Source organism: Pezoporus flaviventris, unplaced genomic scaffold (assembly GCF_033815535.1).
Source record: "Pezoporus flaviventris isolate CSIRO_AGI_PZ_B2104156 unplaced genomic scaffold, CSIRO_AGI_Pfla_v1 ptg000078l, whole genome shotgun sequence".
NCBI lineage: Eukaryota > Metazoa > Chordata > Aves > Psittaciformes > Psittacidae > Pezoporus > Pezoporus flaviventris.
The window spans coordinates 18,335,324-18,352,291 of NW_026892626.1; the positions used below are offsets into that span (position 1 = coordinate 18,335,324).

Here is a 16,968-nt window from a genome sequence, read left to right on the forward strand (position 1 = left end):
AGCTGGGAAACACCCTGCCTTTGCCTTCCTTGTCTCGGGCTTTTCCTGAAGGACAAGGTTCCCCATCCAGAGCTGCCTGTGCTTTGGGCAGCGCATGGACAGCAGGACAGGCAGGGATGGACCCCGCAGCCAGTGCCCAGGCACAGCAGCCATCACCCCTTTCGCTACTATCACATCATGCAGGTGTCCCCTTTTGGGGGTGATGTGTAGCCTTTCCCGAGGAGGATGAACCCCAAAACCCTCCCGGGGGACCAATCCATGTCTCTCGCTGCCGGCTCAGAGCGGAATGGTGCTTGCACTGCTGGAAGAGAGCACTTTAATCCCACAGAGCCGAGCGAGATGGGGAATTACTGTGACCAAAGCCCTTCCCAGCCCCATGAATAACTGCTCCACAGCCGTGGGAGCTGCTGCCTCCTCCCAGCCCCTGCAGGCTGAGTGCAGGGAGCAGGGCAGCGGCTCCAGCTCCGCGGTGTCACGGTGAGGGGCTGTGTTATTTATTGATGGGTGCCTGGCCGGGTGCCTGGCACACACAAAGCGATGAGGGGTGAGCCATCGAGCTCGGGAACTCGATCCCCTCCCCGCCTGCTCTATGGGGCTCTGATAAATATTTGATGCCCCCCAGCCCTGTGCTGGGACGGGGGGAGCAGCTCGGTGCTGCCTGGCTGAGCTCACCCGGGGTGAGCGCTGGGTGTGAATCGGGGTGACCTGGCGTGGCAGGAGGATGCTGCCGGGGATGGAGCAGGGTTACAAGCCGGCAGCTGAGGTTTCCAGCATAGACAAAGCCAGGGCAGGGGGGCTCCGTTTCCATCCCAGCCCTGTCCTGGCCCTCAGGACCTGCTCGTGCCCCAGGTTTGTGTTCAAGCATCCCAAATGCAAAGGGGAGCCCAAAGGTTGGAGCTGGCTCAGGCTCTGCAGTGTTTGCCTGTGTCCCTCTGTGACTGGGACAAGCGGGCGGCTCTGCTGGGTCTGTTGTGGGGCTGGGATGGGGTTATCCCACTCCTGGGCTCAGTCCTGAGCTCTGTGTGTATGGGAGAAGGCAGTTGTCCGTCTGCAGGAGGAAGAGGAATAGAGGCGTGCTGATGCTGGTGATGCTGGCAGATGTGTGCATCCAAAGCATGCAGAGATAACGTGATGTGGGGCTTAGAAAACCCAATAAAACCTTCTCTCTACTCTCCTAGCAAAGTCCTTTCTGTGCTAGACAGATTGTGGAGCCTTCGTCTTGTTCCGCAGGGTTGTAGTGATGGAGTAGCTGTGTTTAAGAGGAGCTTACCCCGTTCCTGGTGACCTCCACACCACCAGCACTCTCTGCCCAAGCTGAATTAGCTCATGGCTCTGCTGTCCTGCGGGCAGGCGCCTTTGGGTGGGTGAAGGATGGGCTGGGCTTTGCTGGAGATGAGCCGGAGCATGGGACAGGAGTTTCTCACAGTGAATGAGGTCCAGCAGCGAGGGGCTGGGCGGTGCAGAGACCTTCCCCTGCGGGACAAAGAGCCATTCATTCCCCAGCGTGCACAATGCCTCCAAATCACTATTGTCCCCTCGCTGCGGGGAACAATTGGAGCAGGGATCACGTTCCCTGCCAGGTCACAGCTCGCACGCAGGGAAGGGAGAAATGAATCCGTGCTGCAGGCACGGGGACATGGGAAATGCACGGCTTTCCATGGCAGAGGGGGGATGATGGGCAGGGATGGGGAGCAGGACACACTCCTCTACATGGCTGCACCCCACAGACAGCCTGGGTTACCCAGGGCACATCCAAGGTGAAGGCTGGTTTGGAATCGCTGAGGAGGGCAGCCAGAGTGTTTTGGCAGGACCTGGGTGGGTGAAGTGATGGTGGAGCCTGGGTTCTGGGATTCCCAATGGATGTGTTTGGGATGCAGGCAGAAGTGTGCGGTAACACGAAGGATGCTCTAGCAGGGGACCAGGCAGACCAGGGTGGTAGGAGGCCATGGCAAGAAAGGGAAGGAGAATGCCTGTAGCCTTTCTATCAATCCAGTGGGAATTAAACAAGGAAAACCCCATTCCTTAGGGGATTGGAGCCTGCTGGGGGCCCAGCGAGGAGGGGGCAGAGATATGGGTTCTGATGCTGTTGATTTGCAGGTGAATGGCATAAACGTGGAGGGGCTGCGGCACTCGGAGGTCGTGTCCCACATCAAGTCCAGGGAGAACGAAGCCAGGCTCCTGGTGGTGGACCCCGAGACAGATGATTACTTCAAGAAGCTGGGGGTGACCCCCATGGAGGAACACACCAAAGGTGAGCCCTGAGCCCTTGCCTTCCCTGCATGATCCTGCGCCATTCCCGTGACTCACCGTGTCCTGGGTGGGATTCCAGAAGCGAGGGATTGTCCCGTTTCCCTTCTGCCTCATCCCCTGGCTGTTTCCTGAGCACCACCCAGCTATTTATAAGCGGTGAGAACGCTTCCTAATGGAGCCCAAACCCAGCTGGGTATTTGTGCAGGGTGAATGATTAACCTGGGAACTTGCTGCCGGAACGTGGCTGAGGCTGAGCGCGGTGGCACTGGGGGGGGGCCGGGTGCTCGGTGAGGGATGAGATGCGGGATGCTCGCATGGGGCTGGGACGTCTCCCTGATGGCGGCTCCTCCATCCCCTCCGTTTTCGGCTGCTGAGCTGGGATCTCAGGAGGGAGAGTGCAATAACCCCCCCATTGCTGTGCTGAAGGAGCCTGAGTGCGCATCAAGAAGCACCAGAGGGAGGTTTTCACGCCACAGCGATCGCAGGGGTGGCTCTTGCATCGAATGTTTTCCTTGCTGTTGAAACCTGGCAGGGAAAGCTGCCTGTCCGCTCCCCAACCCGTTGTGCTGCACCTGCCCAGCACGTCCTGCCCCCGGCTCTTGTTTCCCAACAGAGCTGTTCCTTATCTGCTCCGTGCTCCGGCTCCTGGATGCTCAATGGGGGGATTTGTCCAAAGAAATGGGTCAGAGGATGCTGGGGAGAGCAGTGTCAGATGCTGCGCATCGGTTCGAAGAGGAGCTGGGGCAGGAGCTGTGTGGGGGAGAAAGGAGCCCTTGTTCCCTGTGCTGGGGATGCAGCCAGGGTCACGGATGCACAGTGGGTGCGGGTGGGTGCTGGAGCCCCTGCATCTCTCATGGCCATCTCAATGTATTCCTCATGGATCAAGAACCGGTGACAGCACATGCGGTGATGATGAAGTGTCCTGGTAAATGCTGGTGTTTGCAGGGATGGGGGAAATAGTAATTGCATTCTTTGCACTGCTTTGACCTCAAGCTGACAAGGGTGCAAGTCAAGAGACGAGGTGCAGGGAGCTGCTAGAGCTTGGGGTCGGCAGGGGAATCAGGCTAGGGATGGCCGATGGGTGGGTGATGCTGAGGGGGTCCTGCCTGGGATCTGGGACCAGCAGTCCCACCTGAGTGTATTTACTGTGTGTTTTTATGTGGTCCATAGGTGTGGTGCCTCAGCCCATGACAAATGGATCTGCACAGACTCAGGTGAGTGTTTGCCTGTTCCAGGGTGCCCTGATGGCTGGGGCAGCATCCTGGGTTAGCTCTGCTCAGGGGAACGTGTTGGAGTGGTCCAGAGGGATGAGGGGTGAGAGGCCAGCCTCCCAGCTTGCTGGCTTTCCTCCACTCCCACCTACGACATAGAAGCCTGTCGGGGTGACATGCCAGCCTGCAGAGCTGAAAGGGATGCTTGTGATGTCCCCAAGGCTCCTTTAGCTCAGCTTTACTGCTGCTGCCTGCTTTTAACTGCTCCCTGCTGCAGCTTGAATTTAGGGGTTGAACAAGGCTGGTTTCAGCCCCATTTTGGTCCCAGGGCTCGGGTCCTGCCCCTGGAGGAGTGGCTGGGATGTCCATCCCCACCAGGATGGAGCAGTTGTGGATTTTCCATCCCTGGCAGTGTTCAGGGCCAGGTTGGACACAGGGGCTTGGAGCAAGCTGCCCCAGTGGAAGGGGTCCCTGCTCGTGGCAGGGGTTGGAGCTGGAGGAGCTTTAAGGTCCCTTCATGATCCTGTGATTTTTCTGCCTAGTTTTTGTATTTTATCCCTATTTCTGTCCCTGTGCACAGTGCACTAACGCTGTGTTTCCCATTAGCTGAATGGAGGATCCACATCTTCATCTCACAGTGACCTTCAGAGTCCTGGGAAGGAATCAGAGGTAAAACCCCCAAATATTCCCCCTCCCTTTTACGTACCACTGTACGTACCTGCCTTATGGTGTAACAGAGCCTTGCAATGCCTTTTCAGGTTTATCTCACAGACTTGGGTCCCTTTACATCCACCCAGCAACAAACCTCAGGTTTCGTTTATCCCTTGCACTGTAGATGTGCACGCAACGGAGCCATGAGCTGTCACAGCACTGGTTCCAGTATGGGGGTGTCTGCATTGCTGGGATGGATCCAGCACCCCTTCAGGTGGTTGGCCAAGGCCAGGTGAAAGGATGTCCAGAGGGAGTTTAAATCTTAAGTGTAGCTATACTGGAGAGCCACAGGGCAGGAGGATGGAGCTGTGAGGTGCAAGTGCTGCTACCAGGAGCAAGGCAGGCTGAAAGGAAATAGAAAGCAAGGCAAGGAGCTGTTAGCTTGGAGCACAGGGGGTTTATCAGTGCGTAAAGAGCCGCTCGAGATGGGAGGAGCGTGGGTATGGGGACTGCAGCACTGGGGCTGTTTCTCCGGTGGAGCCTCGCAGGCCAGCTGTGCCCAGGCATGGCCGAGCGCCTGCAGCCTGGCATCTCCGTGTGTCCCTGAGCATTAAATAACACCCGTCCTGATCCGGTGCCGTTGGGAAACCGGGCTGTGTCCCGGTGCCTGAGAGCAGCACATCCTCCCGTGGGGTGTTTCAGAGGTGGCTGGGTCCCCTCTGCACTAGGAACCAGAGGTGCTGGGGCTGGTGGGGGCTTTGCCTGTGGCTCTTAACCCTGGTGTGCTCATGGAAGCCACCGCCCCCTTCACTTTGCATTCGTTAAGCCGGAGCCATTACCTTGCAGCGCTGGTGGAAAACCTGCCCAGGGCTTGTGCAATCATTACATTGGAGCTCTGTGTGGTCGGGCAGCAGGGGAGACTGAGAGGAGCTCTTAGGCAGAAGCTCTTCCCTGTGAGGGTGCTGAGGCGCTGGCACAGGGTGCCCAGAGAAGCTGTGGCTGCCCCATCCCTGGCAGTGTCCAAGGCCAGGTTGGACACAGGGGCTTGGAGCAAGCTGCTCCGGTGGAAGGGGTCCCTGCCCGTGGCAGGGGGTGGAGCTGGAGGAGCTTTAAGGTCCCTTCCAACCCAAACCATGCCATGATTCCATGTTTCCCTATTTTCACCTCCTGCATTATCCCAGCAGACAGGCAGAGCAGCTCTTCCCTCCACCCCGGCAGCAGCTTCTCTGTTCCTACTTTTCCACTTCCACACGTTCTTCAGGTGGGGGAAAGAAAACAACCCACGAGGTGCAATGTCATAATTAACACCGTGGCCACACGGATGCTGCTGCCGCCACTGAAACCACAGGCCCGGCACGGAGGAGGGACTTGGACCTTCTCCTCCCAAAGAACCCACCCCGAGTGTTTGCTCGTGGTCTGTGCTGCAGAAACGCCTCTCCTGGGGCATGTGGGGTGAAACGCTGCAGGACACCGCGGCCGTGCGGTGGTGGTGGTGGTGGTGGTGATGGGATGCTGACAGCTTTGCTCCCTTCTCCATGCAGGATGGGGACATAGAGAAGAAAGACCCGTTTGAGGAGAGCGGCTTGTCCCTGAGCCCAACGGCTGCCGAGGCCAAGGAGAAGGTGAGGGCCAAGCGTGTGAAGAAGAGAGCCCCGCAGATGGACTGGAACAAGAAGAGGGAGATATTCAGCAACTTCTGAGCCTTGCTGGTGGCCACCGTCCACCTCAATCCTGCCCCAGCCTGGACGTTCTGAGGTGCCTACGCCCTGTCCTTCAGTGTCCACGTGAGATGCTTTGTGCTCTGCTCTTCACTGGTTGCTTTTACAAGGCGTATTTTAAAGTCCTTTTATTTTGTATTTTTTATTATTATTATTATTATTATTGTTGTTATTATTATTGTTGTTACTCACCAGCGATTCTCATAAGACAAATGTGACCAAAGCTCCTCTTCTTGCTTGCTCTGGCTGCCCGCCGTCCCCTGTTCCTATGAGAAAGGACTGGAAGAGTTTAAACTCTTTATTACCTGCATCATTTAGGCTTCTATTACCTTTTTCTAGTTGTATTTGGGGTGTGTGTTTGGTCTGTGGGGGTCCCAGGCTGAGCCCCATGGGATGCTCCGTGCCCTTGTGCGATGTTGTACGGCCTCATACCCCCATCGTGGTGGGGACCTGCAGGCTGGGGTATACCCAGCAGCCCTCCCCAGCACCCCATCCTCTGCTCACACGATGGGAACACGGACAGTGGCTGTAAATGGCTCTTGTTGGCTTTGCCCTGGAAATGAAAAAGGTTGGTTTGTTGTTTCCTTGTTTTTTTTAAGCAAAGTCCCATATGTTTCTGGTTAGTTTAGGAACCTCCCTCCCCACCAGTGACATGTGCCCGGGTGAGAAAAGCCCTGTTTCATCCCTGACAGCTCTGCAGAGGGGAGGGCAGGATTTAAACACAAACCCCAGACACCACAGGGCTCACCATTCACACCATCAGTGCAGTGCTGAGCGCTGGGGGAAGGCAGGGAGCGGGGCCAGTTCTGCCCTGTGATGTGAGGAGCAGTACTGCCTGCCTGGCTCCAGCAGCACTGCAAGAGGACAAGAGCCATGAGATGCTGCAGAACCTCTTTGGACTTAATGAGCACAACCCAGCATCTGTTTCCAGGGAGGAACATGGGGATGGGGCTGTAGCTGTGGGCTTGATGCTGGGTCCTGGAGCAGGGTCCTGGTCCCAACTTCTGGTATTTGGGCTCCAGATTTGGAGCTGGTGTTTGATGCCTCCATCCTATAACTGCGTCTGTCTTGACAATAGGAAGGTGTCCTCGGAAGCCTGAGGTCTCTGTGGGCTGGATATGAAGCAGGCAGTGGTGTTAGGGAGTGGGCAGTTGCTTTGGCTGTCTATGGCCTCCTTCGGAAACACCCTGCTCTTGGTAATAGAACCTCAAAAACGTATTGTTAAAGCATTACAAATTAAGCCCATTAAAGCTCTTTATTACTTGCCTTTGGCTGTAAGGGAAGGAGGATGATGAAGCTCAGCTATAACCCTCTCTCACAGGTTGCAGAGGTGTTCTACCAGAGCAGTGGCCCAGTCGTGATGGGGCTGCCCCATCCCTCCTGTGCCCCAGCAGCTCCCCAGGCTCTGCTGACCCATATTTCATCTCAAATGCCATGGCAGCAGTGGGAAGGGACTGGGCATGGCGGGACAGTTGAGTACAAAACCACTTTCCCAAGCTAAAGGCAAGTGGCAGCAATCCCTTGGACATGGATGACCATTGAAAAGCACATGGCTGTGATTTTGCCCTGCATTACAAGCCCGTGGCCTTTGGATTGATTGGTGTCTTATGGATATTGTAATGGCTCTGTGTGCATTGCCCACATATTGAGCTAAAAGGTGCCTTAGAACGTTCACTGCTCTCCTTGGCAGCTGGTCAGGCTCAGCACAGCAATGGGTTGGTGCAGGGCAGGGACACTTGGCTGTTTGCTGGCTGACAGGAGAGTGAGGAGAGCCTCAGGGGTGAAGGAGATGAGTTCTTTTTTATGGAAGTTATCTTTTATAGGAGCATGGATGGGCTGAACAGGTTGGAAACAGTGACTTGGGAGAGGAAGTGGTGCAGGTGTTTGGCTATGGGGTGAGACTGGCAGCGGGATGGTGGCTCAGGATGCAGAGAGGTTTGCCTCCCCTCCAGGACTCTGCCATTAAGAGACCTCTTCCCTTGTGTTCCAAGACAATTCCCTGCTCTCTTTTTGCCCCCCTTCCCAAATACCTCCTTCTGTAAGTCAGTAATCTGTTGAAGGAGCCCTTTCCCAGGGTGTGCACGTTGCTTCCCGTGCCTGCATAGCCAAAGCCCCAGCAGTGCCCCGGTCTGCGCAGGGCAGAACGTTCCCCATGCCACCAGCCTCCACGTCTCACTCTGATGCACGTCAGAGAGCAAAGAGCTGTTTGTAAATAGCCCGTTTCTCACACCAGGCTGCACCGCTGTAGCTGAGGAGGGGGATGAAAGAGAACGTGTAGTTTTGAATGCAGATCAAAGGAAATCAGGTGTGCTAGATGTGTACCGATAAGATTCTAAAACCTTAAATCTCTGCTTATGCCATGGAAACTGCTCCTGGTTAAAGCACTTAGCGTCTTCCTGACATCTTGTAGCTCAGTAATAATCATTCAGTTCCTGTACCTTTAACTTGGAAAAAAAAAATCAATAAAGTATAAGGCTGTCAGCTGCATTGCAAAACCATAATGTACACTGTAATGTCAGTAATAAACTTCGTTTTCCCATGTACCAAGTACTTATTTGCTCGCTCCTCATCTGTTTGGTAGGGAACTCGAGAGCGGAATTACAGCCTCCTTTAGCACACTATAAACTTTGCTTCCTCCCTCGCCTGTTTAAAGAGTAGCTGGGATTATTCCTTTGAAGCTCTACAATGAAGTCAGCGCTGCCCTTTCTTTGAAGAACAAAACACCGACGGTGGTGCTGTCCCTCCTGTCAGCTTCCGAGGCACACACCAGCCTGTGGCCACTGTAACCCTTCCTGGGTTACACTGAAGCTGAACTGAGTGAGAGTGATGCTGATTTGTCTCCTGGTGCCCCTACTCTTCCACCAGGACCCAGGTCACTTGTCCAGGTAATGTTCTCCTCTGATCCTGGCTCCTCAAGGCTTTGGTTGTACCTTATTCATCACAGTGCCCCGAGGTGGCTGGGCATGGTGCATGCTGCCTGCTCTCATCTGGCAGGGCTGGTCGCTCTGGTCTCACACTTTGGTGAGATCCCCTGTGCTCTCCTCCCTGTGCCCTGCCTTGCACAGATGCCAGCAAACCTCATGGGTAGAAACACCCCGCCACCTTTATTACACGTGTATTTACAAGCAGCAGCAGCAAGTCCTCCAGGACAAAGCTCTTCCCTACAGCTCCTCCTGCTGCAGCGCAGCTGGGGCATGCTCAGGCATTCACACACGGGCTGGAGCCTTTAGCATTGACCCAGCAGGACTGCTGCACTCTGAAAGCCCCTTTTTCCTCTGAGAGCTCAGCCCTTGCCAGTGGCTGCTCGCTCCCCAGTGATGCTGAGCTGGCTGCAGCAGGCTCCTGTTTCCCTGCAGTCACACAGCCAGCCCCGTGCAACGCACAGCTTTGCCAGGGCTCAGCTCCGGGCTGCTGCTGAGCTGAAGCAGCTTTGTTGCTCTCCAAAGACCAGATGACCCCTCAGTGTCTCTTAGCAGCTGGGCAAATGTCTTGATTGAGGCACTCGGTGCAGCGCGGATTCACAGGCAGGCAGGTCTGCTGGCCAAAGCCCACCAGGAGCCAGTTTATCTCCCTCCAGAGATCCCTGCAGTGAGAGGAAAAAACATGAGCCCCAATACAGCTGCTTGGAGGGGTTAAAGAACAGCCCGTGCTTCTAAATGGATCCCTTTCGCCTACTGCCTGTTCCTCTTGGCTTCCCCAGGCGCCTGGAGGCGGCTCCCAGCCTCCTGCTAAGAGCAGCTCTCCCAGCCTTTCCTGAGCCCTCTGAACTGCGCTGGGGAGCAGAGGACGGACACACAAAGTGCCTGTGGTCATCCTCCTGTGCTAAGACAGGTGACAGATGTGGAGGTGCAAGAGTACCCATCAACCGGTATGTGATGCTGAAGATTAAGCATCAGTGAAGGCCAGAATCCAACCCTGCTTTGATACTGCTGTGGCCACTGCACTCAGCAAGAGCCTGTGTAGAAAAGCACCTGGCTTGGGTCATGCTAAACTTGTCAAGGTAAGAACTGGGCATCGAGCCCTCCAGGTACCTGGCTGCAGTAGTGCCCAATAGCCAGGAAACAATCACAGAGCTGAGATGCTGCAGCTCTTTGGGAGAGGAGAAACAACTGCAGAGCAGACCCCATAAAGAGGAGGGACCTGAAATGCAGTCACTGGAAAGGCTACAAACAGGACTGTGTGCAGACCTGGCTCCTGCAGCCAGCGAGAGGCTTGGTGGTGGTGGTGGAGGAAGGAGGCTCACCTGGGCAGCCATTCCTCCAGTGCCACCCGAGTATCCTCAGGGTATTTGGTCTCCTTCTTCACCCACTTCAGCCTGTTTGAGATCCTGTGCACGTGGGTGTCCACAGCTAAGGAAGGGAGAGCCCAGAGTTTAGGTGGGGGCAGAGACACCAGAACAGAGAGCACAGCCAAAAGCTGCAGTCACAGCACACCAGGTCCAGTGCCCTGCATGGGATCCCTCATGGGTCGGGTGGAACAGGAGGGGAGGCTTATTCACAGAGCAAATGTGCTGCTTTCTTCCTAGGCCCAGGGCCAAAAGCAAGGTGGGATGGGTATCTCCTACCACACACCAGTGACACACTCAATCTGATCCAACCTTCCTTCAAAGGTTTGCTTGCTCCGATCGAGCAGGCACAGGGCAGCCTGTCCCGGGTTCTCTTCCTCCCTGTGTTTCAGCTGATGTTACACAAGCTGCAATCTCTGCCCTTTAGTTTACCCAGATGGAAAACACATTTCATAATACCTACCGACACAAGAGGGTTTGTGAGGCTTAAACAAATGTTTAGAAAGTGCTTTGAGCTAAAAAGCCCTGAATGCAAAGTATATTATTGTTAGATCAGCAGCGATAAACCTGTCTCTGTGGCTAATTGGGCAAACCCCAGGAAACGGCTGTAAACAGGAAGACAAAGTCTTGCCTCCTAAATCAAAACTGAGCACACCATTATTTGGAAAACAGTCGCTCTGTTTGGCTCCCTCCTGACCTCCCTCCCCCACAGCAGGGAGAGAACATCAGACCCCAGTCTGAATCTACAGCCATGCTTGGTACAGCTGATGGGCAGCAGTGCGGCTGCAGGAATGAGCCTTGGGCTGTGTGCTCGCAGCAGCAGCAGGCATTCATCAGGTGGCACCATTCCTAGAGCTCCTCCATAAGCAGCAACTGCACTTGGAATATCACTGTGTCCCCAGAGGTCCCCAGGCTGGGACCGTGCAGCTGAGCATCCAGCCCCATCTGCTGGCTGCTGCGGGAGCTCTGCTGCCAGCCATGCTCCATAAAGCAGTATCATACAGGAGCAAACCTGTCCTGGGTCTAGCGTGGGCTCGCTCCACCACAGGCTTAGAATCAGAGAACAGTTTGGGTTGGAAGGGACCTTCAAAGGTCATCTTCCTCCCAGCTAAAGCAGAGGGCTCCAGGGGCACAGCTCTGTGCTCTTCTATGCTCCGTGCACAATAAACATGGCAAATAAACACATGGACCTGTGGTCACCTCTTAGGCAGCTGCAGGAACTAAACCAGACCAGAAATTCCCTAGCTACAGATTGCCTGAGACCATTTCTTCCTACACTCCATCATGAATGACTGATTTCTAATGGCAATTTTGACTAAGCCCTGCTTCTGCCCTCCAATAACTTGTCAAACAGAAAGCCCAATGAGATTTGTTCAAACAGAAGCAACCCCGTTAACAAACAGCTTCAGACTATCCTACAGCTATCCCCAAATCCCACAGTTCCCTCCACCTCTCTTTGACTTGACACCAAAGAGATATCAAAGCATTACTCTGCTAGCACATCTTTCTGGATGCCAACCCAATTAGGCAATGCTTGTACAGCCCACCAGCATCTGAAGGAGGGAGGGAACAGCTGCACTTCTGGATTTCTGCTATCAAATTTGGGCAAAATAGTAGCTGGATCCATGCTTAAGTCCTACAGCAACACATCCAGTGTGAGTGGCTGAGGGTCACATCCTTCACCCACCCAAATACTCTGCAGATGACTAAAGCGATGCTATCGGGCTCCTGAGGCAGGCAGTTTACCCAGCTGCGATGCTTCCCTTCTGCGTGGGGAATATAGGAGGACTTAGGAGAGGCAGGATGTAGGAAATGAATGGGAAAAACATGGTCACACCTACCTATCCCAGACACGCTGTCCCAGGCAATGTTCATGGCCAAGTAAGCCATCTTGGGCCCAACTCCTGGCAGCTGCACCAGCTCCTCCACGGTTCTTGGGATGTCTCCGCCGTACTTCTGCTTGAGGATAGCTGTCGTCTGCTTTATGTACTTCACCTTGTTCTGGAAAAGCAAGGGGAAAGGCAGAGAATCCTGTTGTATTTGTGCCTTCAAACAGGGGGAGAAGAGGCAAACAGCTCAGAAACCAAACCATTCCTGAATGTACGTTACGTGTGAGGCCACACACTGGAGTCCGTGGAAGGGAGACAGAGGTCTTTGCTTTCTCCTTCACCATCCCCTGCCACGAGGACAATCCTGCAGCCAACTGAGCTCCCCTCCAGGGCCTCTGAGCCACCTCAGACAACTGCATGGGAGCAGGGGGCAGTGGAGGGGTTCTTCTATAGGCACTCACCCTCCAGAATCCCACGGGATAAATGATCTGTCCAAGCGTGGCGTCATCCATCTGCAAAATGCTGTCGACGGTGAGGCCGCGCTGCCGGAGGCGCAGCATGGCAGCCCACGTCACCTGGTCCTTGGTCTGGCTGGACAGCATCAGTGACAGCAGCACTTGGTAGCGCATGACCTGGGGACAAGGAGGCAGTGAGACACCCCAAAAGGACCCAGCCACCTCTGGGGCTTGGTTCTTCCATCCAGCACCATCTTCAAGCCGGTGCATTATATGAACCTACCCAGGATCAGCCATATCGGTCTGCAAGAGGCTGCAACAGAAATAATCCATCACCTTTTAATGCTACCACACAAGAAACGGAGATAAGAAACACCTTCAGTCCAAGCAGACAGTGTGGGTAGAAGGGCAGCTACTGTCTGCTGGGATCTCACATCCAAAGACACCAGTGCTTAGCCACAAAGGGCCAAAGCTTTTCCTCATGATGGGATTCTCAGGAGACCCCACAGGATGTAGAAGTACAAAGACCCAGTGATTTTCCATGCAACTTCTGCTCTAAGCAGCTTTTGAAAATCCCATCCCCTTCCCTCTAGGCTTCAGTAGGAATTGGGCATCTGGCTCTAGTGAGCTCCTTATGAAACCAAATCTAAAGAACTGGGATGAGAGAGGCTGGGAGATGAGGCATAAACCCCAAAGCTCCTCTGGTGCTGACACACAGGGTTTAGTTCAGATCATTCACCTCCTGCTGTTAACTGATTTTCCACCAGAATGAGGAGGATGCAACTAACCTGGCCTGACCCAGGATAACATGGGATACAATCCTTCCTCTAGCTCCTAAAGCTTCCAAAACTGCAGATGCCTTAGGAAAAACCTGAGTGGATGGAAGCAGGCTAATCTCCGAGTGCATGGAATTGTGCCAGGAGCACTGCTGTGTGCCGAGGGTTACAACATCCACTTTTTCTTGGAAGCAACAATCCTGCTTCCCTAGGGAAGAGAAGTTATTTCCGTATCATGCACCGTGGTCCCCCTGGCCCCGCAGCTGCACTTGGTGCCAATCCACATTGCTGTGGAGCGTGTGACACTGCCTGAATCCAGAGGCAGAGCCAATCGTTTTCCCCAGGGATCCAATCCCAAGGCACGACGCCAGCAACAAGGAGAGTGCTGCATGTCCTGAAGCTGTGCAGCTGCATCTTCCAGACCCCTCCCTCATTGCCCAGCAGGTCGCTGTGGAGCACATAGCATTCCCGTTGCTCTGTTCCATGCACAGCCCCACATCCCAGCACCGCACCACAGCCTCACTCCACTTTGGCTTCTGTACTGATGCAAACTCCCCTTGGTTGGAAGTGTCCTCTGGGGCCTTTGATTGTGTTCCAGGCTTGGGAAGCACTGTGTCGTCCCAGCACGGCCCTTCCTTTCAACCTGCATCCATCCCCTTAACTGCAAAAGGGGAGGAAGCCAGCCTATGCTTATGTGCTGCTCTTATCTCCATAGTGTTTTTCCTTTGTATTCCAGAGGCGGCTTGTTGCATAGTTTCCCTGGATTCTCATAGAGATAAAAAGGGCCGTGCCCTCATGCGCTGCCAGCCTGCCCCAGCGGACAGCACTGCCCCAACACGCTCTCCAGGTTTTCATTCCCAACCCCAATATCATCCTGGTTTCTGCCCCAGTTCCCACTCCGGGTTCAGCCTGCCAGCTCTCCCAGCAGCGGTTTCAGCAGAGGACAAGGACCTTGCACAGCTGCGTTTGCTGCTTGGTCCCTGATGTCCAGCATGGGCTGAATGTGAGCAGAGAACAGCTCAGCAAACACCCACTGCTATTTCACAAGGGCTGTTGGAAGCCAACGAGCCCAATACTGGAGAGGCAGTGGCTGATTTTCCTCCTCTAACAGGATGAATAGTTCCTCTCACATACATATTTGTAGGTTAACCTCTTGTGGGGCCAATCCCAGTCTCGAGTCCAAATACTCCCTGCATTGATTGTCCTGCTCTGGAGACATCCAAATGGGGACATAGGCAGGGGCACCGTGAGGATGCAGGATGTTGCAGGGCTGCATCCCACGTGCCCGCCTGCCTGCCGGAGCAGGGCGCCGTTACCTGCGGAGGCGCGCTGCTATCGTAACACATCTGCACGCCCATCTCATCGACGGGAGCATCCCTGCTCCTCCTCATCTCCCGGATGCGCTCCAGCTGCTGCCGCCAGTCCTTGGGCTCCCAGCGCGGTCTCTGGGGCTCAGACACCCCCTGTTCGTCACCGCATTCATAGGCAATGGGGACGCTCCTCCTCCTCCTGCTGCTGCGCCTCGGGATGCTGCCTGGCTGCGTGGCTGCAAGGGATGGGGCAAGGGAAAGGCATCTTCATCACCCACCGGAGCCCAGCATCGACCCCGTGTGCCCACAGCCACGCAGGGGACACCCTGACGAAGGCTCAGCTCCTGTCCCCACAGCCCCAGCCCAGCAGCCCCAACCCGAGCCAGCCGGCAGGGGCGATGCAGCGACAAGCTGGGGACACGGCACTGTGCGGGGCACGGGTCCCACACACAGACCGCGGGGGACCAGGCTCACCCCTGGGTCCGGACGGCCACGTCCCGACCACCCGTGTCCCTGTCCCCGGGTCCCCTGCCCCGTGGCAAGGCCGGGCCGGGGCCGCGCACAACCCCGATCACCCCCCCCGGTACCTCCGGCCGCCTCCCCGGCCCTGCCGAGCCGTCGGGCCGCAGCCCGGCCACCACCGGCGGCCCCGGCCGCGCACATGGCGGCTGCCCCGGGCACGACCGGGTACTACCGGCCCCGGCGGGCCCCGCGGCGGGCGCGGAGACCGGAAGCGGCGGGACTTCCGCCGGGGGCGGGGTGCGGAGCTGGGCCGCGGGCGGCGGGGCCGGGCCGGGGTCTGCGGGTGAGTGAGTGAATGAGGGCCGGGCCGGGGGGGAGCGAACGGGTGGAGGCCCCGTGGTCTGCGCTGTGCGGGCCGGGGGGCACCGGGGCCTGGCAGGGCCTAGCGGGAGGCGGGGCCTTGCCGTGCTCCGGGGCTGTGCGGGGCTGCCCCCGGCCGGCGCCGTGCCCCGGTGTCCCCTGGTAAGGGGCCGGGGGGGGGGGGGGGGGCTGCGGTGTGTCCCCCGTGGTGTGTCCGTGAGGGGCTGTGGCATGTCCCGGCGGTGCGTGGCGGGGGACACGGGGGACGCGGTGCCGTGCCCGGGGCTGCGTTAGGGGCTGCGGTGTGTCCCTGGTGCAGCTGGGCCGTGGCGTGTCCCCAGCATGCGGGACAAGGCCTGTGGTGTGTCCCTGCGGAGCACAGGTGATGCCTGCGGTGTGTGTGGGGGCACAGCTGCCAGGATCGGGGGGCTGGGGCTGTGCTCTATGAGAGGAGCGGGTGTCCTCCTTTGGGGTGGGCTCTGCGGTCCCCGAGGGGCAGAGGGCTGGGGCTGGCTGGGGAGATGGTTCCTGAAGTGCTGCTGCTGGGGATGTGCTGTAATGGGGGTGCTGCTGCTTGCTCCCCTCTTTCTCCTTGCCGTGGCGGCATTTGGGTGTTTGAACGCTCAGATTTGTTGTCCTTACAGTGCCTAAAGGGGCTGCAGGAAAGCTGGAGAGGGGCGTGGGACAAGGGCCTGTAGGAACAGGCCAGGGGGAATGGCTTTAACCTGCCAGAGGGGAGACTGAGATGAGCTCTTAGGCAGAAGCTCTTCCCTGTGAGGGTGCTGAGGCGCTGGCACAGGGTGCCCAGAGAAGCTGTGGCTGCCCCATCCCTGGCAGTGCTCAAGGCCAGGTTGGACGCAGGGGCTTGGAGCAAGCTGCTCCAGTGGAAGGTGTCCCTGCCCGTGGCAGGGGTTGGAGCTGGGTGAGATCAGTCTGGGATTCCATAATGAATCACATCTGGCTACTTACAGCATCTCAGCGTTGGCCTTCATCCTTGTTTGAAGTGGCTTGAGACACTAGAGCGATCGATCAGTAAAAGCCACACTGTGACGGCTGGTGTTGGTGTTTTCCTGCTCAAAGATTCCCTTTCACCAAATCCCTGTTCTGTGTTTGCAGGGGCCCGGCGCTGCTTCCTTGGCAGCGATGGCAAAGCCTCAGAGCAAGGATTCTGGACTGAAGGAGAAGTTCAAGAATCTCCTGGGGCTGGGAACATCCCGGGGAAGTTCCAAGCTGTCGGAGGGCAAGCAAACAGAGTTCATCATCACTGCGGAAATACTCAAGGTATGAGAACTGACCATAGGAAAGGGGGGGATAGTGCCTGGATTACCTGCGCTGGGAGGATCTCAGCGAGGGCTTGCTCATTCTCCTGTCTGGCTTTGACATTCATTCCCTCTCTGAGCGTGCCTTTTCCCCTTTACCTCTCCATTCATTCCCTAGTGAAATGGATGTAAAACTCGTCTACTTTGAAGTTACGGTGTTTTAGTTATGCAGCGTTTGGATCCTTCTGAGGTGTTTGATGGGGTGGTGGTGTCTTTTGTCAGCTCACAGGGTGTTTCCTCTGCATACATTGCTCTTCCCATAGACTGAGTTTGTGTGGTGGCAGTTAGCGTGAGCTGGAAATGGTTTGTGGTTTATGAAAGCCTTAAAGGCTGGGGAGCTGG

General features: G+C 56.2%; 3 protein-coding genes across 14 annotated transcripts in view; 2 read left to right on the forward strand and 1 right to left on the reverse strand.

Annotated features, from left to right (window-relative positions):
* Positions 1-8,373, forward strand: part of NHERF2 (NHERF family PDZ scaffold protein 2) — a 31,701-nt gene extending 23,328 nt beyond the window's left edge. For 3 of the 4 annotated variants that reach the window (XM_061473949.1, XM_061473945.1, XM_061473948.1), the window contains 4 exons: positions 2,098-2,251; positions 3,421-3,464; positions 4,068-4,130; positions 5,654-8,373. In XM_061473949.1, the coding sequence (XP_061329933.1) occupies positions 2,098-2,251; positions 3,421-3,464; positions 4,068-4,130; positions 5,654-5,812 (420 nt within the window). In that variant the 3' untranslated portion in view covers positions 5,813-8,373. The remainder of the gene's footprint in view (positions 1-2,097; positions 2,252-3,420; positions 3,465-4,067; positions 4,131-5,653) is intronic. The other variant, XM_061473947.1, reaches the window with a different exon arrangement.
* TSC2 (TSC complex subunit 2) overlaps positions 1-16,968 on the forward strand; it is an 81,965-nt gene that overhangs the window by 33,477 nt on the left and 31,520 nt on the right. For 4 of the 8 annotated variants that reach the window (XM_061473930.1, XM_061473931.1, XM_061473932.1 and 1 more), the window contains exon 1: positions 16,390-16,588. The exons of 1 other annotated variant lie outside the window; for it this stretch is intronic. In XM_061473930.1, coding sequence (XP_061329914.1) covers positions 16,451-16,588 — 138 coding nt within the window. In that variant the 5' untranslated portion in view covers positions 16,390-16,450. Of the gene's footprint in view, positions 1-16,387; positions 16,589-16,968 lie in introns of those variants that run through there. 3 more of the 8 variants (XM_061473928.1, XM_061473929.1, XR_009746985.1) reach the window with 2 other exon arrangements.
* Positions 8,916-15,197, reverse strand: NTHL1 (nth like DNA glycosylase 1). 2 transcript variants are annotated; one of them, XM_061473952.1, is made up of 6 exons: positions 15,073-15,197; positions 14,492-14,721; positions 12,406-12,576; positions 11,957-12,116; positions 10,074-10,179; positions 8,916-9,413 (listed from the first exon to the last, which is right to left on the reverse strand). In XM_061473952.1, the coding sequence occupies exons 1-6, from the start codon at positions 15,146-15,148 to the stop codon at positions 9,290-9,292; spliced, it is 867 nt and encodes a 288-aa protein (XP_061329936.1). In that variant the 5' UTR covers positions 15,149-15,197; the 3' UTR covers positions 8,916-9,289. The 2 variants fall into 2 exon arrangements, with proteins under 2 accessions (XP_061329936.1, XP_061329937.1); XM_061473953.1 differs by lacking the exons at positions 14,492-14,721; positions 15,073-15,197 and adding an exon at positions 13,188-13,559.

Excerpts from the sequence above, each read along its gene's own strand:
- NTHL1 (XM_061473952.1), bottom strand. The coding sequence starts at position 15,148 with ATGTGCGCGGCCGGGGCCGCCGGTGGTGGCCGGGCTGCGGCCCGACGG. Across the intron at positions 14,722-15,072 it reads GGCCGGGGAGGCGGCCGGAG|CCACGCAGCCAGGCAGCATC; the intron begins GTACCGGGGGGG and ends CATCCCTTGCAG. Across the intron at positions 9,414-10,073 it reads CTGGAGGAATGGCTGCCCAG|GGATCTCTGGAGGGAGATAA; the intron begins GTGAGCCTCCTT and ends CTCTCACTGCAG.